Here is a 21,722-nt window from a genome sequence, read left to right on the forward strand (position 1 = left end):
CATTTTAAATAATGTTCTAATATTTTTGGAGGACAATAAAATAAAGTTTTAAAGTTTAACGTCTGTTGCACAGGCTTCGAGCGAGGATGTCATGCCAGACAGTCTGGTAATGGCTCTTTTCAGTAAATCACTGTAGTTCACTCTATAAAATGTGCTCAATACGTACTTGTACGTCCTTTGGTAGTGTCACCGCTCTGAACGAGGCACCTGCCATCGCTCGCTCCCCCCCCCCCCCTTCACCTCTCACTCCATCGTGTTACAAAGTCAGCTTTCTTGCGATCCTGTCCTTACTTGTCTTTTTGTTCACAAGATTACAAAACAACAACCCAGAAAATGAGCTTGTTTCCCAATGACGTAAAACAAGATTTTCATTAGAAAAGACAATCTCGATGTGTAAAACAATCAAATTTAAGTCTTGCATTCATTCTCCTTCTGTCACTTTTCTTAAGAGTTGCCACCAGCTGCAAATCCACATGTATTGCAATTGAGATTAAGGCTAGATTAGTGTTGTTAGCCTGCCAATAAACCCCGGCTGGCAAACAATACAATCTTGCATAATCTCTGAATGCTAGAGGAGCCGAGTTAGTGGGTGGAAGTGTGAGAGAGATCAATGCTTAAATCTGGGTGTGAATTTGGGCAATGGCCTTGAAGTCCCCATCTGTCGCTGCTGTACAGCAACCCCAGAGGCCTGCACACTGGCTCTGCTAATGTCTCCACAGGAATATTGTTCCAAAATGACTGACTAAGCTTCTGATACAGCAACAGACAGCATGTGGACGACCATGGGAATAAAAGAAAGAAAAGAAAAGAAGACATGTTTTCAGTTCTGCTGGATTATGTTGGGTAATCCAGCTTTTCCCTGGATGGCGCTGATTTTGAGGAATCAAAGCTGATTGCACATTTGGTCACTGATGTCAACTGTATGTACACACCGATACCAGACGGACTTTGACACATTTAGAATGAAGAAATTGGTCCTCCACTATTGGACTGACTTTCCTGGTATTTTGTATAGACATTCATGGTCTCCAGAGGATGAATTGTATTAAAGCAATCCTTCAACTGTTCTTCTATCGCCACCTCTAGGTTAAATTGTTGCATTAATTGTTACAGTAATTTGTTTATTACTAAATACCTGCAAAACAAAGCGTTCTTGTTCTTCCGCACAGCCTGACAGGGCAGCCAGTGTAGTCTTGTTGCACTTTCCTCCTCACAGATCACCTATCAATCAAGCTCTTGTACTGTGCCCTTTCCCGTTGACTTTTGTTTTTGTGGGTGCTGCTTTGTTCTTTGTTTGTCACTGCTCAGGCTAACTGGCTGGTTAAATCCATTCCAAATAACATGAAAAAAATAATACCGGTTGGCACGCTGTACTGTGATTAATTCAGAGACCAACAGACACTGGGTGCTGAGAAAGGTTAATTGAAACCATCACAGAACCTGGATATCGATTGAATAACTGCTGTGTTATATCAACCCATGACAGAGGACCAGAGATGTATTCATGTGGCCACACTGGAGATTATAACCTCAAAGATAAAAAGATGCGCTTGCTGTTAAATGAAGCACACATACAAACACCTCCGCAGACTTTTGCTGTAATAGCATTGCAGCGTTGCACACTCACAATGTGGCATAATGACATTCTTTTAAAGTAATCATCAAATGGCAAACCCCCACTTTAATTATGCTATCAGTGAACAGCTCCCTAGAAAGCCAATTCATTTTATTTGCTTAGGAAGTCATGTGAGGCCAAACCAGCCGCCCACCAACGTTGGAGGAGAAAATATAGTGCGGGAGTAGCGAGGCAAACGCATCGCGCTACTCCAGTTCCCAACCCCGGTATTAGCAACAAAACCGGGGGACCAACGCAGCTACCCTGCTCCCAACACACAGAGAAGGATGGATTTTAAATGGCATTGCCTAGCAACAGCCTGCTAAGCTCTTGGCAGCTGCTCGGTTGGGCTGCATACTGATGGATGGAGAGAGACACACACACACACACACACACACACACACACACACACACACACACACACACACACACACACACACACACACACACACACACACACACACACACACACACACACACACACACACACACACACACACACACACACGCTGAGAGCAACACAAAACTTAATGTGATGAAATCTCACCCAGGCATCGGAAAAGGTGAAGAGCAGTGAGCTTTACGTAACCAAGAAACATTAATTGATGCTCCGCTGCACCTGAGTGAGCACAGAATGGAGGTGTTGTCTTGACTTTAACTTCATCTCCGAGCTCATCACATTTTATCCGAACTCAAGCGCTGATGTAGACGTCACAACAAGTTCCCTGCTGTGACTTTCTACTACCATATCTGCAGTCCATCACCAAGAGACTAATGAGGATGAATTATGTACTTCATTTCCTGCTTGTTGATGCAAACCACCACTCGTCTAATTCGAAGTGTGTTACAATTGTTTGTGACTAGTTTTCTGTTGTTGATTTCAATAAATAAGAACCCCTTTACACCTTGCATTGAAATATGTTTTGTCTGCAGGATGTATCTAGATATGATTAAACCGGATTACATTTACACCTGGTGTTAACGTGTGTCTCCAGCGTCCACATGGAGATCCCATCACAACGCTGAATGGGCTGAGAGGACTCCGGAGGCAGCATCACGCACCGGAGTAGTGCTGAAAGCCTGTAGTGCCATACAGAATCACGATCGTATCATCAAAGACTGTGTGTCCGCCATTGTTTAACGATTTTGACCTTTTTCCCATTTCCCGGTATATTCAAGAGATGATTAAGCCAACGGCAGCATTATTTGTCCGCTGCAGTGACAGCTAGCGGCAACAAATGTGTTTGTGTGTAGCTAATTAATGATCTTGAGTTGGTCCCATAAAAAAAAAGCAATATATATTGCAACAACATTACTGATGAGAAACATTTACAATTACATATTTTGCCCCAAAATGTTCAACTCAACGGTGGACAAGCCTGATCTGATAGTTTAAACCTTTCTCCTGCTCCAAAAGACGTTGAATGAGGACAGAGAGGTTGGTTGTGATTTTTCTGCGCAACAACCTTCAAGCAGAGGTTAACTACAATATTCTGTTACTGGCAGACACTCACTGACCTATAGCCTGGAGAGTTCGACGCATGGATGTGTGTATGTGCTTCGTTCACGCTAGTGTGTGTGTGTGTGTATGTGTGTTGTGCAGAAGTGCCATATCTTCCTGACTCGCACCCCTTTCCAAAGACACTTGTGACATCTGACGGTGCATTTGCGATGGGCAAGAACAGTTCCGGTCGCCGGTGACTGTAATCACCAGTAATACGTGGTGTAGTCAGGACATGGCGGTGTGCTGCCATGTAGCGGTGTGACATCAACAGAACAGAAATCACTTGAGTTCAGCCGTTTCCATCTGTGACCTCATTTTGTATTCCAGAAATAGCTCCCTCTCACCACTTACTGCTACATGCATGGCTACATGTTACATGCACACACACACACACACACACACTCAGGCAGGCGGAGCAGCCAGGTGGAGTGTGACATTTAGACCATTCCTCCTGCGATAGGGGGCTCTTATGAAGCTGGGGTGGACCATTTCAACATCAAACACTCACAGCCAGCAGGGTGCTCTGTCTCCCTGAGGGCAGTCGATGAATGGAGAAAGAGAGTGTGTGTGTGTGTGTGTGTGTGTGTGTTTTCTAGTTCAGTACAGAGAGCGACTGGGCTGCCGGCTGCTCTGACTGACAACCACAGTGCCTGTAAAAATAGTCCGGTAGTCGAAGCCACATCTGCGTTGCGCTCTTTGCTACGAGGAACCGACACTTTTCTCACCGTCATCCCAGCGGAGGGCTGTAAAAAGCTGCAGGAGCTTAGTGCATCAATATCATGACATTACTAACTCAATTTAATAAGGATGGGGATACAGGAAGTTCTACGAAGCACTTTTACACGATGCAGACTTCTTTTCGGAAAAAGAAAATTCGCCGCCAAGACCACATTTTGTGCCGATGTGGAAATCAAGTGCTTTGTTCAGCTAATGACTAGTTGCATTAGCTGCATGCAGTGCCTCATCAGCGCTACAGTCCTGGAAGACGTCGCACAAACCACATAATTCAGCTAAAGTGCCTCCACTCTCACTCCTAGCTACTAAAATTGCTACTAGCACTGCTGGGAACGCGAGATCACCACATTTGTTTGATTGTTCAAATCAAGGGCAGGCTGCTGCTCATCACGTCTGCGATTGGCTCGTAAACAGTGCATGTCACATTTCCTCATGCAAAAAAACGTCTGACTTTATTTACTGTCATAGGCTGATTTTGGTGCAGAGTTCAGAAGAAGTTTGACAATGTTTCTGAGTACATTTAAGGTACAATAGGCACTGCATTTGCAGAACTACGCTTCATTTTCATCCAAAATGCCTAGTTTAATGGTTATCAACGAGTGGCATTTCACCATTTGTGTCTTGTTATTCACTTACTAATGCGTTGTGTATCTCTGACTGAACATATCAAATTATTGACGGGGTGTTTTTTCAGCGTTAATACACCTTGGTTCAAGGCTAAAATGATGGGAAACTTTGAGAGAAGAACCGTGCATAACATGGTATGAAGCATATTTGGAAGACCAACGCTAGTGCGGTTATAAGCCTGCCCTACACTAATCGAATTGCTTTAGGAAATACTCAAATAATCAGACTGTTCTCCTGTGCTGACACAACACAACCGTAGTATGGACACAGCAGGTCTTTGATCCATTTAAATGTTACTCACTCGCTACAGTATTTATATTTTTGACTCATTGAACAGCATGTTATCAGTATCCATCGCTAACACGCCTCCATGCGTTGATAGCTTAGTTGCTCCCATTGTCGAATCATTTAGACTCCGAGCAGTGTCAGTGTCCCGTCCCAATTAACAAAACATGTACTTAGTATCAGCGTCGAAGAGAAGACAGCGCGTAGCCTCACGAAGGGGATAATCATAGCTTCTTAAAAAAGAAAAGTCGCACCGCTCTGAACCGCAGCAGAGGTGGAAGTAAACTACTCATGTTTACGGGGAGCTCTTCATTAACGGCTGGCGAGGACGCCCACGCGTCAAATATCACTTTCACTACAATAGATTATGACTAACTGGTTGAAATCATAGAATTTCTTGTTCCATCGGGAAGATTGCCTATTGTGCAGCCGCACGCTCAAAAAGTGGAAAGAAAGGAAGAAAGGAAGCAATTACGAGAGAAAGAAACGGGCAACGGAGCCCCATTATACTAATATCTGGGGATTTTGCTGACTTTTTAGGGGATTTTGAAGTCAATAATTATTCCTCAGTGCTGACTGAGTTTGAATAAGTAGACGCCGATGCAGTCGGACGACTGATCCCCCCAAACAAGGTGACGAGGTGAGGATTCATCCATTGAGGGAGTTCTCCTCTCTGTCTCCCTGCATCCTCCACAGACATTAACAGTATTTCACATGCACACACACACACACACACACACACACACACACACACACAATCCCTCAGAGAGGCCTAAAACCTAAACATTATTGAATTATTTTTTCAAAGCAAATTGTTGAGCAAAGAAGGGGCCATTGTCTTTATGCTGAATGGCGTCGGTTTGCGTGTTCCAATGGAGGAAGCATTTCTGGTGGCAACACTAGGGCTTTGATGTCCACAATGAGGGAGCGAGAGAGGAAACGTGCACATGCCGCTTTCTGTCCTGCGTTGAAAAAGTCAAGTCAACGTCTGTCACAATTAAACAGCAAAAGCGTCCTTGATGATTCTGCACAGATCGTGCGTGGAGAAATCCACAAGAGACGGACAAACTGTAGCCTCATGCACAAAAATCACTTTTGCTCAAACCAGAAACTCCATAGTATTTTCTATGTATGTGTGTGTGTGTGTGTGTGTGTGTGTGTGTGTGTGTGTGTGTGTGTGTGTGCGCGCGACAGGTCGCATTTAGCTGTAAAAGAGATCTGATCATTATTTTTTTCTCTCACATCAGCTGGTCGGAGCTAAAAGAGCAAGAGGCAGGCAGCGCTGCCAACTGCTGCCCACGCCACACTCTTCAATTTAATAGAAACAGCAAACACAAACACTCCACACACCTCATTATCAGAGGAGACTTTAGCACTTCTAGACAACAAAACAACACAGCGCGGAGAGTTGACTGACGTAAACATGTCCACACCACTACGCATTGAATATTGACACAAGCAAAGAAAAAAGGTTGAGGATAGCTGTGCACACCTCACCACCTCCGTCCACACACACACACACACACACACACACACACACACACACACACACACACACACACACACACACACACACACACACACACACACACACACACACACACACACACACACACACACACACACACACACACACACACACACACACACACACACACACCAAAAAAAGAAGGATTTTCTGGAGAACATTATTTTAGTGTCACTGTTAAGTGATGGCAGTGAGGCAATGACCTCAACAAACTCAGTTTCTTCTAATCTATGAAGGCACTGAGACTGTATCATTTAGAAGTGATTATCATAGTATTTGTGCAGATGTGAAAATGCACATCTGTTTGATATATGCGAGGCAAAGTGTCCTAAACTCACCTCAATCTCAGGTTCCTGAAGCCAGTCAGAGGCAGACATCAGGAGACTCTGTCAAACATGTTTAATATTTCGGCCGCAATCCTGGTCCAAACAGACCAAACATGTATGTCTACGTTTGAATATGATTTTTGAAAAGGATCTTATCTTATTTCAATTACATTTTTTTAATTTATTTACTGGACGTTGGGGAAAACAATTACATATTTATTGATGGACTTTCACCCAGGAGTCCGCTATTCATATATCGAGTGAAACTAAAAGTCAACGTTGAAATTTTGTCACGTCGGTCTTTACTCCCTGCCCCAACACCTCAGACGTTCTCCGTCACTCGCCACTTTCAAAACTGCACTTAAAACTCACCTATTCAAATCTGCTTTTAACCTCTAAAGTCAGTCATGTATGTTTTCTTTCTTTCTTTCTTTCTTTCTTTTCGTGTTTATTTTTCTTTCTTACTGTTATGATGTCATAGATTTTGTTCTTATTATAAATGCTTTTATTGTTTCTGTTTTTACCATGTAAAGTGTCTTTGAGTGCCTTTTAAAGCGCTATATAAATAAAATGCATTATTATTATTATTTAGTCATGTGAACAGTTAGTATTGTTCGGCCCCTGAGTCACGAGTCACTCTGAAGCGAACCGTTGCATGAGGTACTCTGAGATACTCCGGCGGTATAATCTAATGAAGCCAAATCTGTTTGGCTTGTAGAATCAAATGTTTTCTGATCTCGGCAGCCCACAACAAACTGGACAGTTTGTCTTATTTCACAGTTAATGAATTGTCAGGCACTTCAGATACCGGAATGCATGTGCACGAGCCAGTGATTCCATAGCCACATGAATATCCACGGCAAACAGAGGGGAAATGAAAAAATATTCCCCATTTTGGTAATCAAGATTATTATTTTTTCTGGCAATATAGAAAATAAAACCTTCAATATAGTGATTTATACATTATTGATTTCCTTTAATTATTCATCCCTTATGAGACAACAAGGCAGTCCTAGAAAGAAGTACGACAAGCATTAAATGAATGAATTATTCATTCCTCAATGACACTTCTAAGTGACAAAAATCGATTGCAGCTGCTAGGAAGCCTGATGGAGAAAAAGCAGTTCTCCATTATATTCTAGCTGCTTGATTTATAGCCATAAAGGAAACAACATGGACTAATCTTAAGATTTTCGAATGAATCGGTTCCATCTGCAGCGATATGACCGTGATGCCTCTGAAGAAGGGCAGGAGCAGGTCATTGCCATGCTGTGTCGATGCTCACTGACTCGCACACTTTGAAAATTGTCAGTTTGAAGGTTTCATATGGTGGGAGTGACAGACGAGTGAAATATTTCCTGGAAGCTGGTTGCCTCTTGCTGTTGTATCCCTGAGGCAAAAGCAACAAATTCACCTTTTACAGGAAGCGAACATCATTCTTGCTAAAAGATATATGTAACATTTCCCCGTTAAAATGTCTAAAAATGACAAGACCTATGTTATAAATTTTGTTGAGTTGGTTCCAACAATGTTCAAAACCCAGAGAAATCTGTAATTTCATAGAAGGAAATGGTGCGTGTCCCCTTTACCTCCTTTAGTTGCTCTACCTTTTGGGGAAACACTGGAAACACCAGATTATACGTCAGAGTGAGAAAGGAAGTCGGCGAGCCTTTCTATTTTGCATTGCCTATATTTCTCATGCTAACAGACAATTATTCATTGCATTTTGCTGAGTGTCGTTAAAGCTGTCCCCATGTAAGCGCAAATGTACGGGTGGACCGAACAACCCAGAAAGAGAGAGGTAAAACAAACGTAAATAGTGGTGCGGCATTTCCAAGATGGAGAGAGCTTCGCTACAAGCTAGGACTAGAGACCCAAGTAAGCAAGCTAACGTTACATTAGCCAACGTTACATTAGCTAACGTTACATTAGCCAACGTTACATTAGCTAACGTTACTTAGCCAACGTTACTTAGCTAACGTTGCATTAGCTAATGTTACTGAGCTACTTAGCGTTGCGACTATTTAGAATTAAATGACCTAACGTGCATAAACGTGAATGAAAGTAACGCAAATTAAACTTTAATGAGTCACGCCGGATAGTTTTTCGTCTGCAATGGTGGTTGTTAAACAATGAAGACAACAATTTCCCATGATCCCAGCTGCTTCAGGTCTTTTTCCAAGCCAGTGATTCGTCCAGTGATGTGCCCGAGTGGGAAACCATGTATCAATGGCCCATTGTAATCTGTTGGTCTCATCTGGCCAGTGGCCATCTGCTCAGGTTAGAAGTCACTGTGGATGATGACAACTTTGAAAAAGCCTCTGTGGTCGTGCTAATCTGGCTGAAAGGGAGGCAGCCTGGAAGGTTGTTTTTCGATCGCTTGAGAAACACATTCCGACGTGTACATTAGATGCGCACACATGTAATTATAGCTAAGTTGCTACAGGCTGATAACACATTGACCTATGCGCCGTTTAATCAGTGGCTGGATGTGATAAAGTGAAAAACATGATTACTGCTGAGCATAATGCCGTTCTATAAGGCCTGGTGGCTAACACATACAGTCCTATACCTCAAACACAAGCAGAGTGTGTGAAGAGCAGTCAACGTTGTTCCCACAAAGTACTGATATTTACTGGTGTATCTACAAGACAATGAAACAGCAGGTGATACATTCTACATTCTATAATTACAGCTGTGTGTCATTTGTCATCTGAAGCTTCTGCACTTTTCAAAGCATCGTGTTGTTAATTTGCTTGCTGTAGAGGTAAATAGGGAAAAAAAGGAAAGAGTAATAGGTATGATGGGAGAAATCCAGCTTCACTTTGCATGCAGTTGTACTTCGTTTGTCTAAGGGACACTGTGCTCTGCAGCAATATATATTTTAAAAAAACAAATTGTTCCTGATATGCATTTGTGGCTGCTACAAGAAAAGTATGATCTACCGCCGGCTTATGTGCGCACATTACTTACTTTCTATGGTACCTAAGCACAGACCAAGAAACAGTCTGCTAAAAGCAACAAACAAACAAATCAAATCTAAATCTACAACAATCTCCTGACTTTGTGTCTGCACACATTATCACAGCTAAGTGATTGTTAGTCAAATTGATAACTATCTCAGATTAATTCGGTATTGCTGTCACCGTACTTGCGTTCCGTTTACCTGCACTACAGCGGCACAAAAGTCCACTGTTAAACGCCGCTGCACATAACGGTTGGTTGTGATATCTTAACATTAATACGAGTTGAAGTCCCACCATGTTCTATTCTATGACTGTCAACAGCTCGTGGGCTGCAACTCATCAGCCAGCGGAGACTGGGAGGACGAGGACATCAGGCAGGTGATTCACGTTCTATTTCTTTCTCCACAATCACTTTAACGGTTTTCTGTAAGCCAGCGAAGCAGTGACGCTACTAATCCAATGATCTATTGTTAAAAAAAATCATATCTATTATGAATTGGATTGAAATTGTAATGTAGCTTTATTGCTTTCTTGGGTACCTCTAAGTGCATAAAAAGTGCTTGAAAGGCACCTGTAAAGCATGATTTTACTGCTAGACAATTATATTTTGAATTAAATGATGAGGGGAAATATTCTAATTGTCTATGGGATTCATGACAAAGAACACAATACTGATATTTAGCAAAATAATAAAATTGCTGCATGAATAAAACCTTCCAGAATGAAGATTTCAGGAGCGTTTTCCAGCTTCCTTGATGTCAAACTTAACATATATAACACCTATATGCATATATTGTACATATAACACGAACAACACTCTGTGCCGTGTATGGCAAACCTCAACCTAGAACATGCCATGAGAAACAGTTCTACTTAGCAGACGCCTAGTAGAGGGAAAATAAAAATAAAAAAGCAGATGAATAGTCAGACAGCTCTGCCGTCTGAGTCTTGCCTGGAGAGAGTTAAGAATCGGGATCATAAGCGCTGTATGTTACGCAGAGCCGCGCTGTGTCATCTGCACCTGAAAGAACTGCACTTAATCATCACGCTTTCCTGCAGAAACTTTCTCACACTGATGTAAGATAACAAAAAGGAAAGACAAAAAAAAAAATCCTATTTTTTTCTGTTTTGTTTCTTTTTCAGAGACTGTATCTCGGTCTCTCTTTCATTGTGTCGCCTCGTGTCTCCTCAACATCCCAAAAAGCTTACTTTGCCGCATAACACTGAAACACCTAGGATCTCATTTCAGCAGTGAGCGAGAGCCCTGTAGTCTTTGTTGTGATCTGTGTGTGTGTGACAGAGCGAGAGAGTCTGGAGGCACAGTCTGTCCTTCGACCCGGATATAACGTGGACCCCCGAGGAGTGCAATTTTAGGAGCTACCGATGGAAATTACAACACCACACAGACATGAAAACATGAACGCACACGGGCGCGTACAGGCACCCTGAAGCCGTCTGGCACCGCCTAATGGCTACGTTTCCACACAGCCTGCGAATGGATTATCTAGTGCTTTAACCATGTTTACAAGGACGGGGTAATAGCTTTGTAGTTTGATGTCGATGAGATAATCCATAACTTGGAAATGTAAGAAAAATGTATGCATTACTTCTGCCTACTGCCTACTGATTGCATCCAACACAGCTACACTTAAACAGGAAGCGATGTGATGGATGCTTCTGGCCACATCGACAGCATGTATTCGATAAACAGAAAAGCTGAGTCGTTAGTATGAGCACGAGAACAAACTATGTGCCACTTAAAGAAATTCAAACTGCAAATGTGTCAATAGGCATTTCAATTTAAGTACACACGCTAAAAACTCTTGGCACAAGCATTATTCCTCCAACACGGAGAGCACTGCAACAAGCGGTGTGCAGTCGACTCTTTTCCTTCAGGATCGCTGGGTTCCTGCTGGACAAATGATCAAATTATGATCCTCTGAATAAGACAAGTGGACGAGGCGAGACGGAGAGTCGCTGACAGGTGGTGAGGGCCAGGTGTTCAATTTACAAGTCTGTCTATTTCTAGTTGTTGACCTGTGGCTGTAAGAACGAGATCACAGCGCTGAAGAGTTTGAAGGGTGTCAGGGTCACCCTTAGGGACCGGCCGAGCATCCGATTATGATATCTCCTGAAGGCCGAACATGCTGAGGAGGTTTTGTATCCCATTTGGCCTTTGAAGGATTTGGCAGCCCCCATGAAGAGCTGGATGTCGTGACTGCGAAGAAGGACTCTTGCTGCCTCCTCCCCCAGACCCAAGTGGCAGAAACTGGATGGATGGTTGACCCAAGTACATTGTCGGTATGCTGCGCGGTCTAATAAATAGTAAAATAAGTTGGACAATCAGCGGAAAAAGAGTGAGGGAGATAAATATTTCCTTCTGAGGTAATATCACTGGTTTTGTCAAAGCCACGCCTCACAAACTTGATATCGCAAAATGACCTCATGCGTCTGTAACTGACTATTTATTCCTTCTCATTGTTCCACAGATTCCGCCCGATTACTCTCATCTCTCACCCTCCCTTCCCATTTTGAACGTTTGAAATCGGCATTCATTTCGCTGGGAGGAGGCGTGACACCGACTGGCAGGACTTTTGTCTGAAAAGCCGCTATAAATAACCGCTTGGAAGGAAGAAGGAGTCGAGAGACGGAGAGCAAAGAGAGTGAGAGAAACAGGGGAGAGGGCTGGAGCGTTAAAATAGATCAGATGTGGGCTGTGCACACATCTGATAAGCAGAGGGCATTTACTTAGAGCTGCTGAATCCAGAAAGCAGGCGAGTAGACAGGACGCATTTGATAAATCGTCTGAACGGAAACAAAAACAAGCACGCCCCATCGCTCAAAGATGACTCCTGGAAGCCGTGAGAAATCTATGTTTAAAAGCACTCCTAGTGCTGGATGTTATGTGTTGCAATATGTTCACTTGTTAAAGGCTTAGACCAAAAGGAAAATCACTGAATATATTTTGCGATTGTGAAAGAACTCGGAAACATCACGTCACCACTAAATAAGTTCTTGATTGTTGATAACAGGAACTCAAGGACAATGGTGCAGCTGTTGTAAGATGTGGCTGACCACAATCCAACAGATCACGACAACAACAAGGAAGTAGATAGAGGTTTCAACCAATCCCTGGGCTGAGCGTTGTGATGACTATGGAAAACAGGTGGACTTGTCTGAGGATAAATAACCAGGAGTTTCCGGGAATCGACAGATCTGTTGTGAACTGTTGGACAGCTAACTGGAATACACCAGACTGTCGAGTAGAACACATCAGAACTCTATTCCAGACACTGAACCCCCAGCTCCCCGGGCGCCTGTCATTGGCAGCCCACTGCTCCCTATATACAGGGATGGGTCAAATGCAGAGGTCAAATTTCGTGTATATGTATATGACAATAAAAATGGTTTCTTTCTTCTTCTTTCTTCTTGTGCCTTTACTCGAAGGGAGGGGTGCAGCGTTGACTTCTGGGAGCACTACTGAACTTAAACAATATTCTTGCACAGAGAGAGAGTCCGGGGGTTTACGTGCCTTGCTCTGGGGCACGTCAGCGGTAGTTCTTATAGAGATTCAACACACTTCTCTAACCTTTTAACCTATAACCTTCCTCCTGATGATGATGATGACGGTTTTAAAAAAGGGTCAGACTATATCGGGGAGCACTTCCGCAATCACGTCCACGGACCAGTGTGGGATTACAATGCTCCGGCTTAAAATGAGAAAAGAAAATGTAAAGAGAAGCTATAGCTTGTGTGATTACAGCTGCTGAGACAGACGTCATTTCTAGATGAGGGCGACTACAAATGGTTAAGCCCGACAGGACTTACTGCTGATTACAAAGAGAAAGTAGGGTTCACAGCTACGTGTGTGTGTGTGAAAATATTTTGAAGCTATTACCCAACATCTTACTATTCCCAACACAACACCAGCATTCAAAAACACACACACACACACACACACACACACACACACACACACCCCCCCGAAACAATCAGTATGCATAGACAATCACAGCCATGACCCCTTCAGCTATCTTATCTTCATCTCTGAGTCCAGATAATCCACACATAGGTCGGTCCGTCCGTCCGTCCACACACACACACACACACACCCCAGTGTCCGTGGTGGTTTTTAGAAGGACTGGCTTATCAGCTGCCTTGTCCGAGAGCTGAAGAACACGCTCACCTTAGCTGTTTTCTCTCCCACTCCATTCTCTAGTAAACTGGATGGTAATCACGTCTTCATTATGCCACAATGTCACAGATTCCCATTGCGCCGTGCAAAACATTTCAAAGCTTCGTATCCTGCAGTCAACGACTGTTTTGCACTGTGTCATGAATGTCAAAGAGTCAGCAATCACCTTAATTTATGCCTGATTTACACTTCAGCTGATATCTTATGGTTTATTAATGAGAGAAGATTTTAATTAATCAACTTTTGAAAACTTCTGTGCTTTGAATATATTGCTATGCAGAGTGTAAGAGAGCTGTTTCTCACAGGTTGTAATCTTAACTGCAGAAACCATTTTGAAAAACACTTAAATTAAACATTTTCTTTTACCTATGTGCATCAGCATTAGAATGTATATTCATAATGAGTTGCATTTTTTGAAATCATTACATTTCATCATCCCTGCCTCACTTTGTTTGATCATTCATATCAACAGGGTGACATGTTTCCTCCCCCCTCAGCATGAGAACAGGTTTAATGAGTAAATCCGTCCTCGTGTGGTGTCTCACAAAAAAGAAGAAAAATCTAGTTTTGAAGCTAAACGGATTTACATAAGCCATTTAAGTACGCATCTTGAGTTATTAGGTTCCAATCAATCTAGAATACTATAGTTCGTATAATCTCATCAAAACGTGGACTGTTACCCGACACATCCGAATGTGGGCGACAAATGAAGCAAGCTTTTGTGGGCAATGAGGCGATATGGATTCGCATGAAATCCGTGATTCATTCACGAGTAATAACAAAGCAACCGCCGTCTATAAGTGACTGTGTGCTACATGTGCAGTCCCTGGACATCCTGAAACAGCGGGCCTCTGAACCGATGAAGCGAGGCACAGCACTGAAACGGTTAGTTGGAGTGGGGTTCAGGGACCTACTTGACAGGATTCCAAGGGATCCCCTGCCAAGCAAGGATTAGCTTCATTTCAGAAATATCTCATTAATTTACTCGACGTTAACCTTAAATAAGGTCCCAGAGGAAGCGAAGCCCACGCTACCTTGTGTGTGTGTGTACCATCCGAAAGGATTGATGATGGCTCAACCTTTCGCACGCAAGTGTTTTTTTTCTTCAGAACACCAAACAAAGATCTGTCCTACCTGCCGCTGGTGTTGCGGAGGACCGCCAGGGCGTCAGGGAAGCCGTCCAGGTTGTAGTCCCCGAAGTGCAGGGCCGGGGGTTGGCTGGGTTTCCCTGGCACAAAGCTCCAAATCGTTTCCCTCCGCTGGAAGTCCAACAACACTGGCACCCACTGCAACAGTCCGAAAACAAAATCACACATCAATCGGAGTTAACCAATACAACGCCGGACCCAATAATAAAAGAGTGAAAGTAGAGAACAGGAGGGGGAAAGATAAAAGAGAAACAGCAGACACTCAGGCTCATTCTTACTCTTAAATGTCACTGTACTGGATTTTCATAATTGTGTTGTTGCTACTTCTTCAGAAAGTAGTATCAACATTTCGAAAGGGAATACTAATAATAACAATAAACGGTATTTGTATAGCACCTTTCGTACAAGAAATGCAGCTCAATGCTTCACAATGAGGGAAAATAGACAGAGTGAACATACAAACAGGTCAAATAAGATGGAAATGAGATGGAATAGAATACATAGAATGCATAACATGGAGAATATAACCCACTGAATGATAATAAGAATAAAATCAGTACCCATACAGTATTTTCAGAATGCACATAAACATCAAAGAACACTGCAGCAGCACCATCAAGTCTCCACTCGCTTCTTCTCTGTTCGTATTTTTTGTTCCCTCGTTGGTTTGAATTTTCAGGACGAGTCAAGTATTTTGCCTTGAGTTCACTCTCTACCAGTGGTGAAAAGAAGGTGAATTATTCCATTAGTATGAAGAAAAATTCCCAAGCAAACAAAATCAATTTGACGTGAAGGCCACTAAACAGTTTCCTCTTCACTTGACCATCATTTTGGCTACAGCGTTGTTTTCACACTGGCATAGTAATGCATGTTTTGGCAGTGCTTTTCCATCAGGCGTCTCTTGGCGGGTAGACACAAATACTACAAAACACAAAAGATAAGTGCAATGCACAAAGACGAAATAACCCCACATTAAATATAAATCGGTCTTAACAATAGACTTAGATGTGTCTGGCACTTCATGTCTGGGGGTTGAAGGAAACTTTAAAGTCGGGCGACTAAAACCTACAACATGTTGTCCAGGTTTCACCACCACCGCTTCTTCCATACGGACTAACAACTTGTACTGTGCTTGCATCATGAGCTCGGATCACAATAGCTCAAGGCATGACGTGGGTTTTCGAATGTAACGGTAATCCCACAACATGTAAATTTGACTTAGGCTACGACGAGCTAAAAAAAGAACAATTTTTATACTACTAACAAATGCTTGCCTCAGTGGATGAGAGCAATGATCAGGGGGGGGGGGGGGAGAGATTACCAGCACAAACCCAAAGCAGTGACTCCAAAATGACTTTGTGAAACACTTCGCATTGAAGTCACATAACAATATGATTGAAGTTCAATCCTAGAATGGCCACCTAACAGCAATCTCTATCCTCGTAGTGCCTTGAGAGTAAACTCGGACTCCAGCAACACTTTGAGAAAAGCATTTAGTCGAGAGGTAAAAAAGCAAATCACATTATTTGCTAGATTGTGTACGCTCGATTTAGCAAGTCCTCGGTGTGGGTCCCAAAACGAAGCCGAGTAGAAAGAGCGACACGTGACTGAACCAATCTGAACCGAGCAGAAGGAACCAGTCTGAAAGGGATTCATACCAATAACAAAATTCAACCTCACTATAAATTGTCATTCGGCCCAATAATAAACCACAGAGAATCAGCTGCTTTGTGTGTGCTCACGGCCTGCAGTGTCGCCTTTAGTGCCAGTCTCTTTACACTGAATGAGCCCTTTTTAACAAGGCGTCTTTCCCTCATCTCCACAATTCAAATGCCAAGGTAGGAGGGCCCTCAAGGGGGCCTTGCTGCAATACTGCTACTGACTGATGTCTCTGTAACAGTCAAACTAAAGAGGTGCTCATAGTAAACTGCTTTAAAAAAAACAAACAGCATGCCAGAGACGGTGTCGAGATTATTACTACCTCTCTCTTGATATGATTGAGCGGCCGCATCAACACGCACCGGTTTAAGCCACTTATTGTCATAAACGTAATTCTCTCTGCTGGTCACTGAATGCATCATCATCCCTAACTCTTTACCCAAACTCCATCAGGACACAACAAACAGGAGCAGCGTGTATCCCCACTCAGTACGGGACGCTCAGTTTGGTACGCGAGTTGTTTCAGACAGGTGTTGATTCAACTGTATGCACTATATGCTGAGGCTGCATTTAGTTTGTGGTGCTGTTGAACTGTATTGCATTACACACAAGAGGTGTTTCTATTAGTCTACCCTCATTGACATGAATAATAAACATCAATATCAGTATTGGCTTAAAATAAATCCAGTTTTAGCCGGGCTATAATTCCAGTGGAGTTAGATACCTTTTAGCAGGCTCTGGTTTTATACATTCAAAGAGAGCACACATTTTCAGACTCACACTACGCTAAATAACCAGTTCAGAGGCATTGGTATGTGTATGTGTGTGGATTTATAGTTAAAGGCATTGGGCCAGATGCTGGAGGTTTAAACTATTCATGAATGTTAAACAGAGAGAGCAGGTGTGGGGGAGAGTCACCGGAGAGACACTCACCAGAACTGCCGCTACTGTAATTGCTCTTAATACGACCAGCATGTCTGATAAAGACAACCGCGGCCTACAAGCAATTAGTGTGAAATATATCACCCAGGCCGTGATGTCACTGATGTGAGTTTCCTTCAAACCAACTGTGCACAATACGTGAACAAATGTACTGATGTACTGCTTGTAGGGGGGGGGGGGGGAGGGGGGGGTCAAAGGAATGCCAAGGAACGGGTGTCTTTGACAATTTCCATCGGGACTAGAAGGTTGAAATCAGAATTCTTTAATCTGAACCTATAATGATGAGGTAACTGAAAAATATTTGGCAAATGGCAAAACAAAACTTTAAAACACGCTGACGAAAATACTAAAAAAGCATAAATGAGCATAGTCAGCAAACCCACATCACTACTGCCTTTCACAGTCATCTTTTTCAGTCAATTTAGAGATCATGTCTTATTTCATTTGCCTTATAACATAAGATTTAGTTTCATCAAATGTAAAGAAGCAGTTTATACCGGCTTATCAATTACACAAGTAGTAAAAAGTGTTGTACCTGCATAACTAGAGAGAGAATTACTAAGTATTCAATCTAATTTACGGGTATTTAGCCGTAAACAGGCACACAACTTTTTCTGACGCTATATTTTGAAAGGCAGCACCTTTTAATATTACATTAACCTTCTATTCACCTTCATTAGAAACAGTGCAGTTGGGGCCCGTATGTTTTCGAGACGGAGTCACTCGGACTGGCCGACTGCAGTGAGTGGAGGACGACAGTAATTATGCTCCTCTACATGCGGTGCAGATGGCGTCATAAAAGCGGGGGAGTGATAAAGCCAGGTTGAATATTTTTCAGGATAAGAGGGAGCTGGGGGCCCAGTCAAGCTCTCATTAAATGACCGCTGAGTGATGTCGCGATGCGGTTTAAGAGGCCGACGGCCTGCCATATGGGCGTAAAGCTTGGCTTGATTATTGTCGTCCAGAGTGGATGGGAGTGCTGGAAATGACCACTGTGTGGTGGCTGGCAGAGAGAAGTGAAAAGAGAGAGAGAGCGAGAGAGAGAGAGAGAGAGAGAGAGAGAGAGAGAGAGAGCGAAAGACAGAGAGAATAAGACAGAGAGAGAAAGAGAGAGCGAGACCGGAGAGGCTGCTGCCAGTAAACACAATGTGGCGGTATACTATCTTACACACAAACATTTTAAGAGGTGGAACCATTATTCTGCTGTAAAAAAAACTAAACAGGTGGGGAATGATAGAGATGGTTAAAATGAGAGAAAGGTGCGTTTTTAAAAAGGTGCTGCATCCTCAATCTGTTTCTTTTTTTGGGGGGGGGGGGAGGTTTTAAGACCACGAGGCAAATGAATTCACTGCTGAGTTATTATCTTCACGCTGGACTCCTTTGGTCTGCGCTCAGAGGACAGAGCGAGGCCTTCGCTGGTCGCCGGCCTTATCATCAGACCGCTGTGCTGGCGTTGGCCCCGAGGCAATCAGAGCACTGTCTGTTGTTTCTCTTCTAGCGCTGATCAGAGGAGGGGAGAGGAAGAGCGTGGAGAATACCAACGGCATCTAGTCATCACTGCGGAAAAAAAAAAAAAATGCAGACGCGCGCTCGGAATGACTGTGGCGCATCAGGTTCAAGAGAGTCATCTGTGGGCTCTGTGGTGGCTGCTGATTTAACGGGAGATGAGATTTTAATATATAAATGAACCTCCATTATCTACAGGCAGTCTGAAGGGAGAGCAGATGTTGATGGAAAAGTAAAATAAAGAAAGCTAGAATGAAGAGACTAAAAACGACACAAGTATGCACAAAATCCTTGAAATATGAATATATGAATATGATATAGATACTTAATCAAGCAGTATTCATTAGTTCAAGATTAAGCCTGCCATATAAGTAATTCATTAAACACGCCAGACCTGCATTATCGTGGCTGTCTTCGCAGTAATTTAAACATTATATTGTCTCCTGGCAGAAAGCGCGATTGTCTCTCAAACATACACCTAAGGACACTGATATGTGAGGACAATACTGTGTGAGGACAAAAGAGCTACAGTAATTGGGGTAAATTAGAAGACGGTATCACAAAGCTCAACGGCAAAAGCGGAAGTCAGTAGTTTTCAGAGGGGGTACAAATAATGTACGTCATTTTTCCTCAGCGAGACGAGGCGGCGTTCCCCCGTTTGTCTTTATTGCTCAGCAGCATTGTGTGGGGAATTGGGAGGAAATCATAAGGACCTCCGTGAGGATATTAAAGGATGTAATCTAATCAAATCCTTTTTTATTTGAGAAGCTACAATGGACAGCCAGCCTGACAGAGGGGCTCCTTAAATAAATCATGAGGCAGTTACTCCTTCCTCTGGGCTGTGCAAGTTTTGACATTGAATCACTAAATATAACAGAGTATTTGAATAATGTCAAGTGTGTGTCTCTGTGGAATAATCCATCCTCCTGACGTCGTCCCAGTCAAACACAGCGCTCCTAAGTCTAAATAACTCCATACTGACATTCGCTGGTTCAAATGTCAACATATTAACACCGAATTGAGTCTGTGTGTTTTTTTTGTGTGTGTGTGTGTGTGTGTATCAAAATTACCTAGTTAATGGAGATGAAGACGATGATGGGATTTGTGCTCGCGAGGTAATCTGATACCTTTAATGGCAGTGAGGGGAAGTATCCCGCATACAAATAGCTTTTTATCAAGCAGTGGGAACACAGCCGGTGTACAGACGGCGTATTGTGGCGTTCTGCACGCACGCACATGCACGCACCTACACGCACACACACAGCATGGAAGCATGCATATTGACACGCACATGAAAACAAGCAGGGGGCACAAACACAGGCCCCCGACATGAAATCGCTCTCCTGGCTTTGCTGATGACTAAAGTGAAAAAAAGGCGACGGCACGCTTGCAGATTCCCATTGATTCGACTTGGCGGAGGGAGCTCCCGCTTCATTAGGCCAAGAAATTAAAATGTGGGTGGCCTGCGGCGGAGGTGGGAGGTGGTGGTGGGGTTGACGAGGTGATGCGGGGAGGTGCTGTAACATCGACAGACAACGAGGCTGTCTGAGGCAATAAAATGTTCAAAAACAACACACAGAAAAAAAAACAGGCGTGTAATGAAGCAATGGCTTTTATGATGCCGGCGATTTAATGACTGTAATGCTTATCACATTAGAACTGGCACTGAAAGACAGCATGGGACTGAGCAGTGGAGGAGTGGGAGGGAGAAGCACATGACTACTGCATGGCAAAGTCAGATGAGTGGTGCTGCAGTATACTCATGGGATAGTAATATATAATAGTGGGAGCGTGGCGTTGATTATGTATGTTATGGTATGTTTAGGTGATGAAATGTCTGAAATATTTAACCTAGAAGATAATTAGAAGAACACAAAATTTGAGAATTTAAACTGAAAAGCAGAAATCTATGCAAATCATGACTGACCTTCTAGATTGGACTGAATTGGTGTGTGTTTGACATCCCATGATCCCACAAAGGATTTTGTTGTGTGTGATGTTTAATGGCTTTATGTCTTGATGCTAAACTAAGCTACCTTACTGGCTCACCTGATTTATTACCTCAGTAAACATTGTAAACATGAGTTTATGGCCTCAATTGCTCGTTTCAAGTTTTCTTTAATAGAGCGTGATGTTCCTTTAGTAACTTATGGTCCCATGTAAAGTAATATAGATCACTTCTGTTCCGTTAGTGGCAAAAAAGCCAAGATGGCGACGGCCAAAATGCCAAACTCGAGGCTTCAAAACGTCAGTCCACAAACCAATGGGTGACGCCACGATGACTACGTCCACTTCTTATATACGGTCTATGTTTGATACTGAGGAAAATAAACATTGGCTGTGAAATAGCAGGGTTTTTGATGTAGATTGGAGCAATCTGGCACACGGTTTACGCATCTTAATTGCCTCCATGAGCTGCGTTTCACAGCCGCTGTACCTGCAACTACAATAACTTCCCATCGTATCTTCCTCTGCACCCTGCTTTCAACTGTCCCTCACCACCCTGGGGAGACGCACCTCAGTTTGAAGACCTCGGCACTGCCTAAATATTTAGCTACCTTGCAACATAGACGTGTATGATTTCCCTTCGAAGGGGTTCAATGAGCACGACTAAACTTCTCTAAATCGACTCTAACTAGTAATACAAGGCAGCTGGGGAGGGGGTAGTCCGTTCACCGCCAACATA

At 43.1% G+C, this 21,722-nt stretch overlaps 1 protein-coding gene across 1 annotated transcript in view; it reads right to left on the reverse strand.

The window, feature by feature from the left end:
- The window catches only part of itfg1 (integrin alpha FG-GAP repeat containing 1), a 121,461-nt gene that overhangs the window by 51,921 nt on the left and 47,818 nt on the right, over nt 1-21,722 (reverse strand). The window contains exon 10 of the mRNA XM_076077925.1: nt 14,916-15,067. Within this exon, the coding sequence (XP_075934040.1) occupies nt 14,916-15,067 (152 nt within the window). The remainder of the gene's footprint in view (nt 1-14,915; nt 15,068-21,722) is intronic.

The sequence above is a fragment of the Anarhichas minor genome, unplaced genomic scaffold (assembly GCF_050575085.1).
Source record: "Anarhichas minor isolate MPS153535 unplaced genomic scaffold, ASM5057508v1 ptg000062l, whole genome shotgun sequence".
Lineage (NCBI taxonomy): Eukaryota > Metazoa > Chordata > Actinopteri > Perciformes > Anarhichadidae > Anarhichas > Anarhichas minor.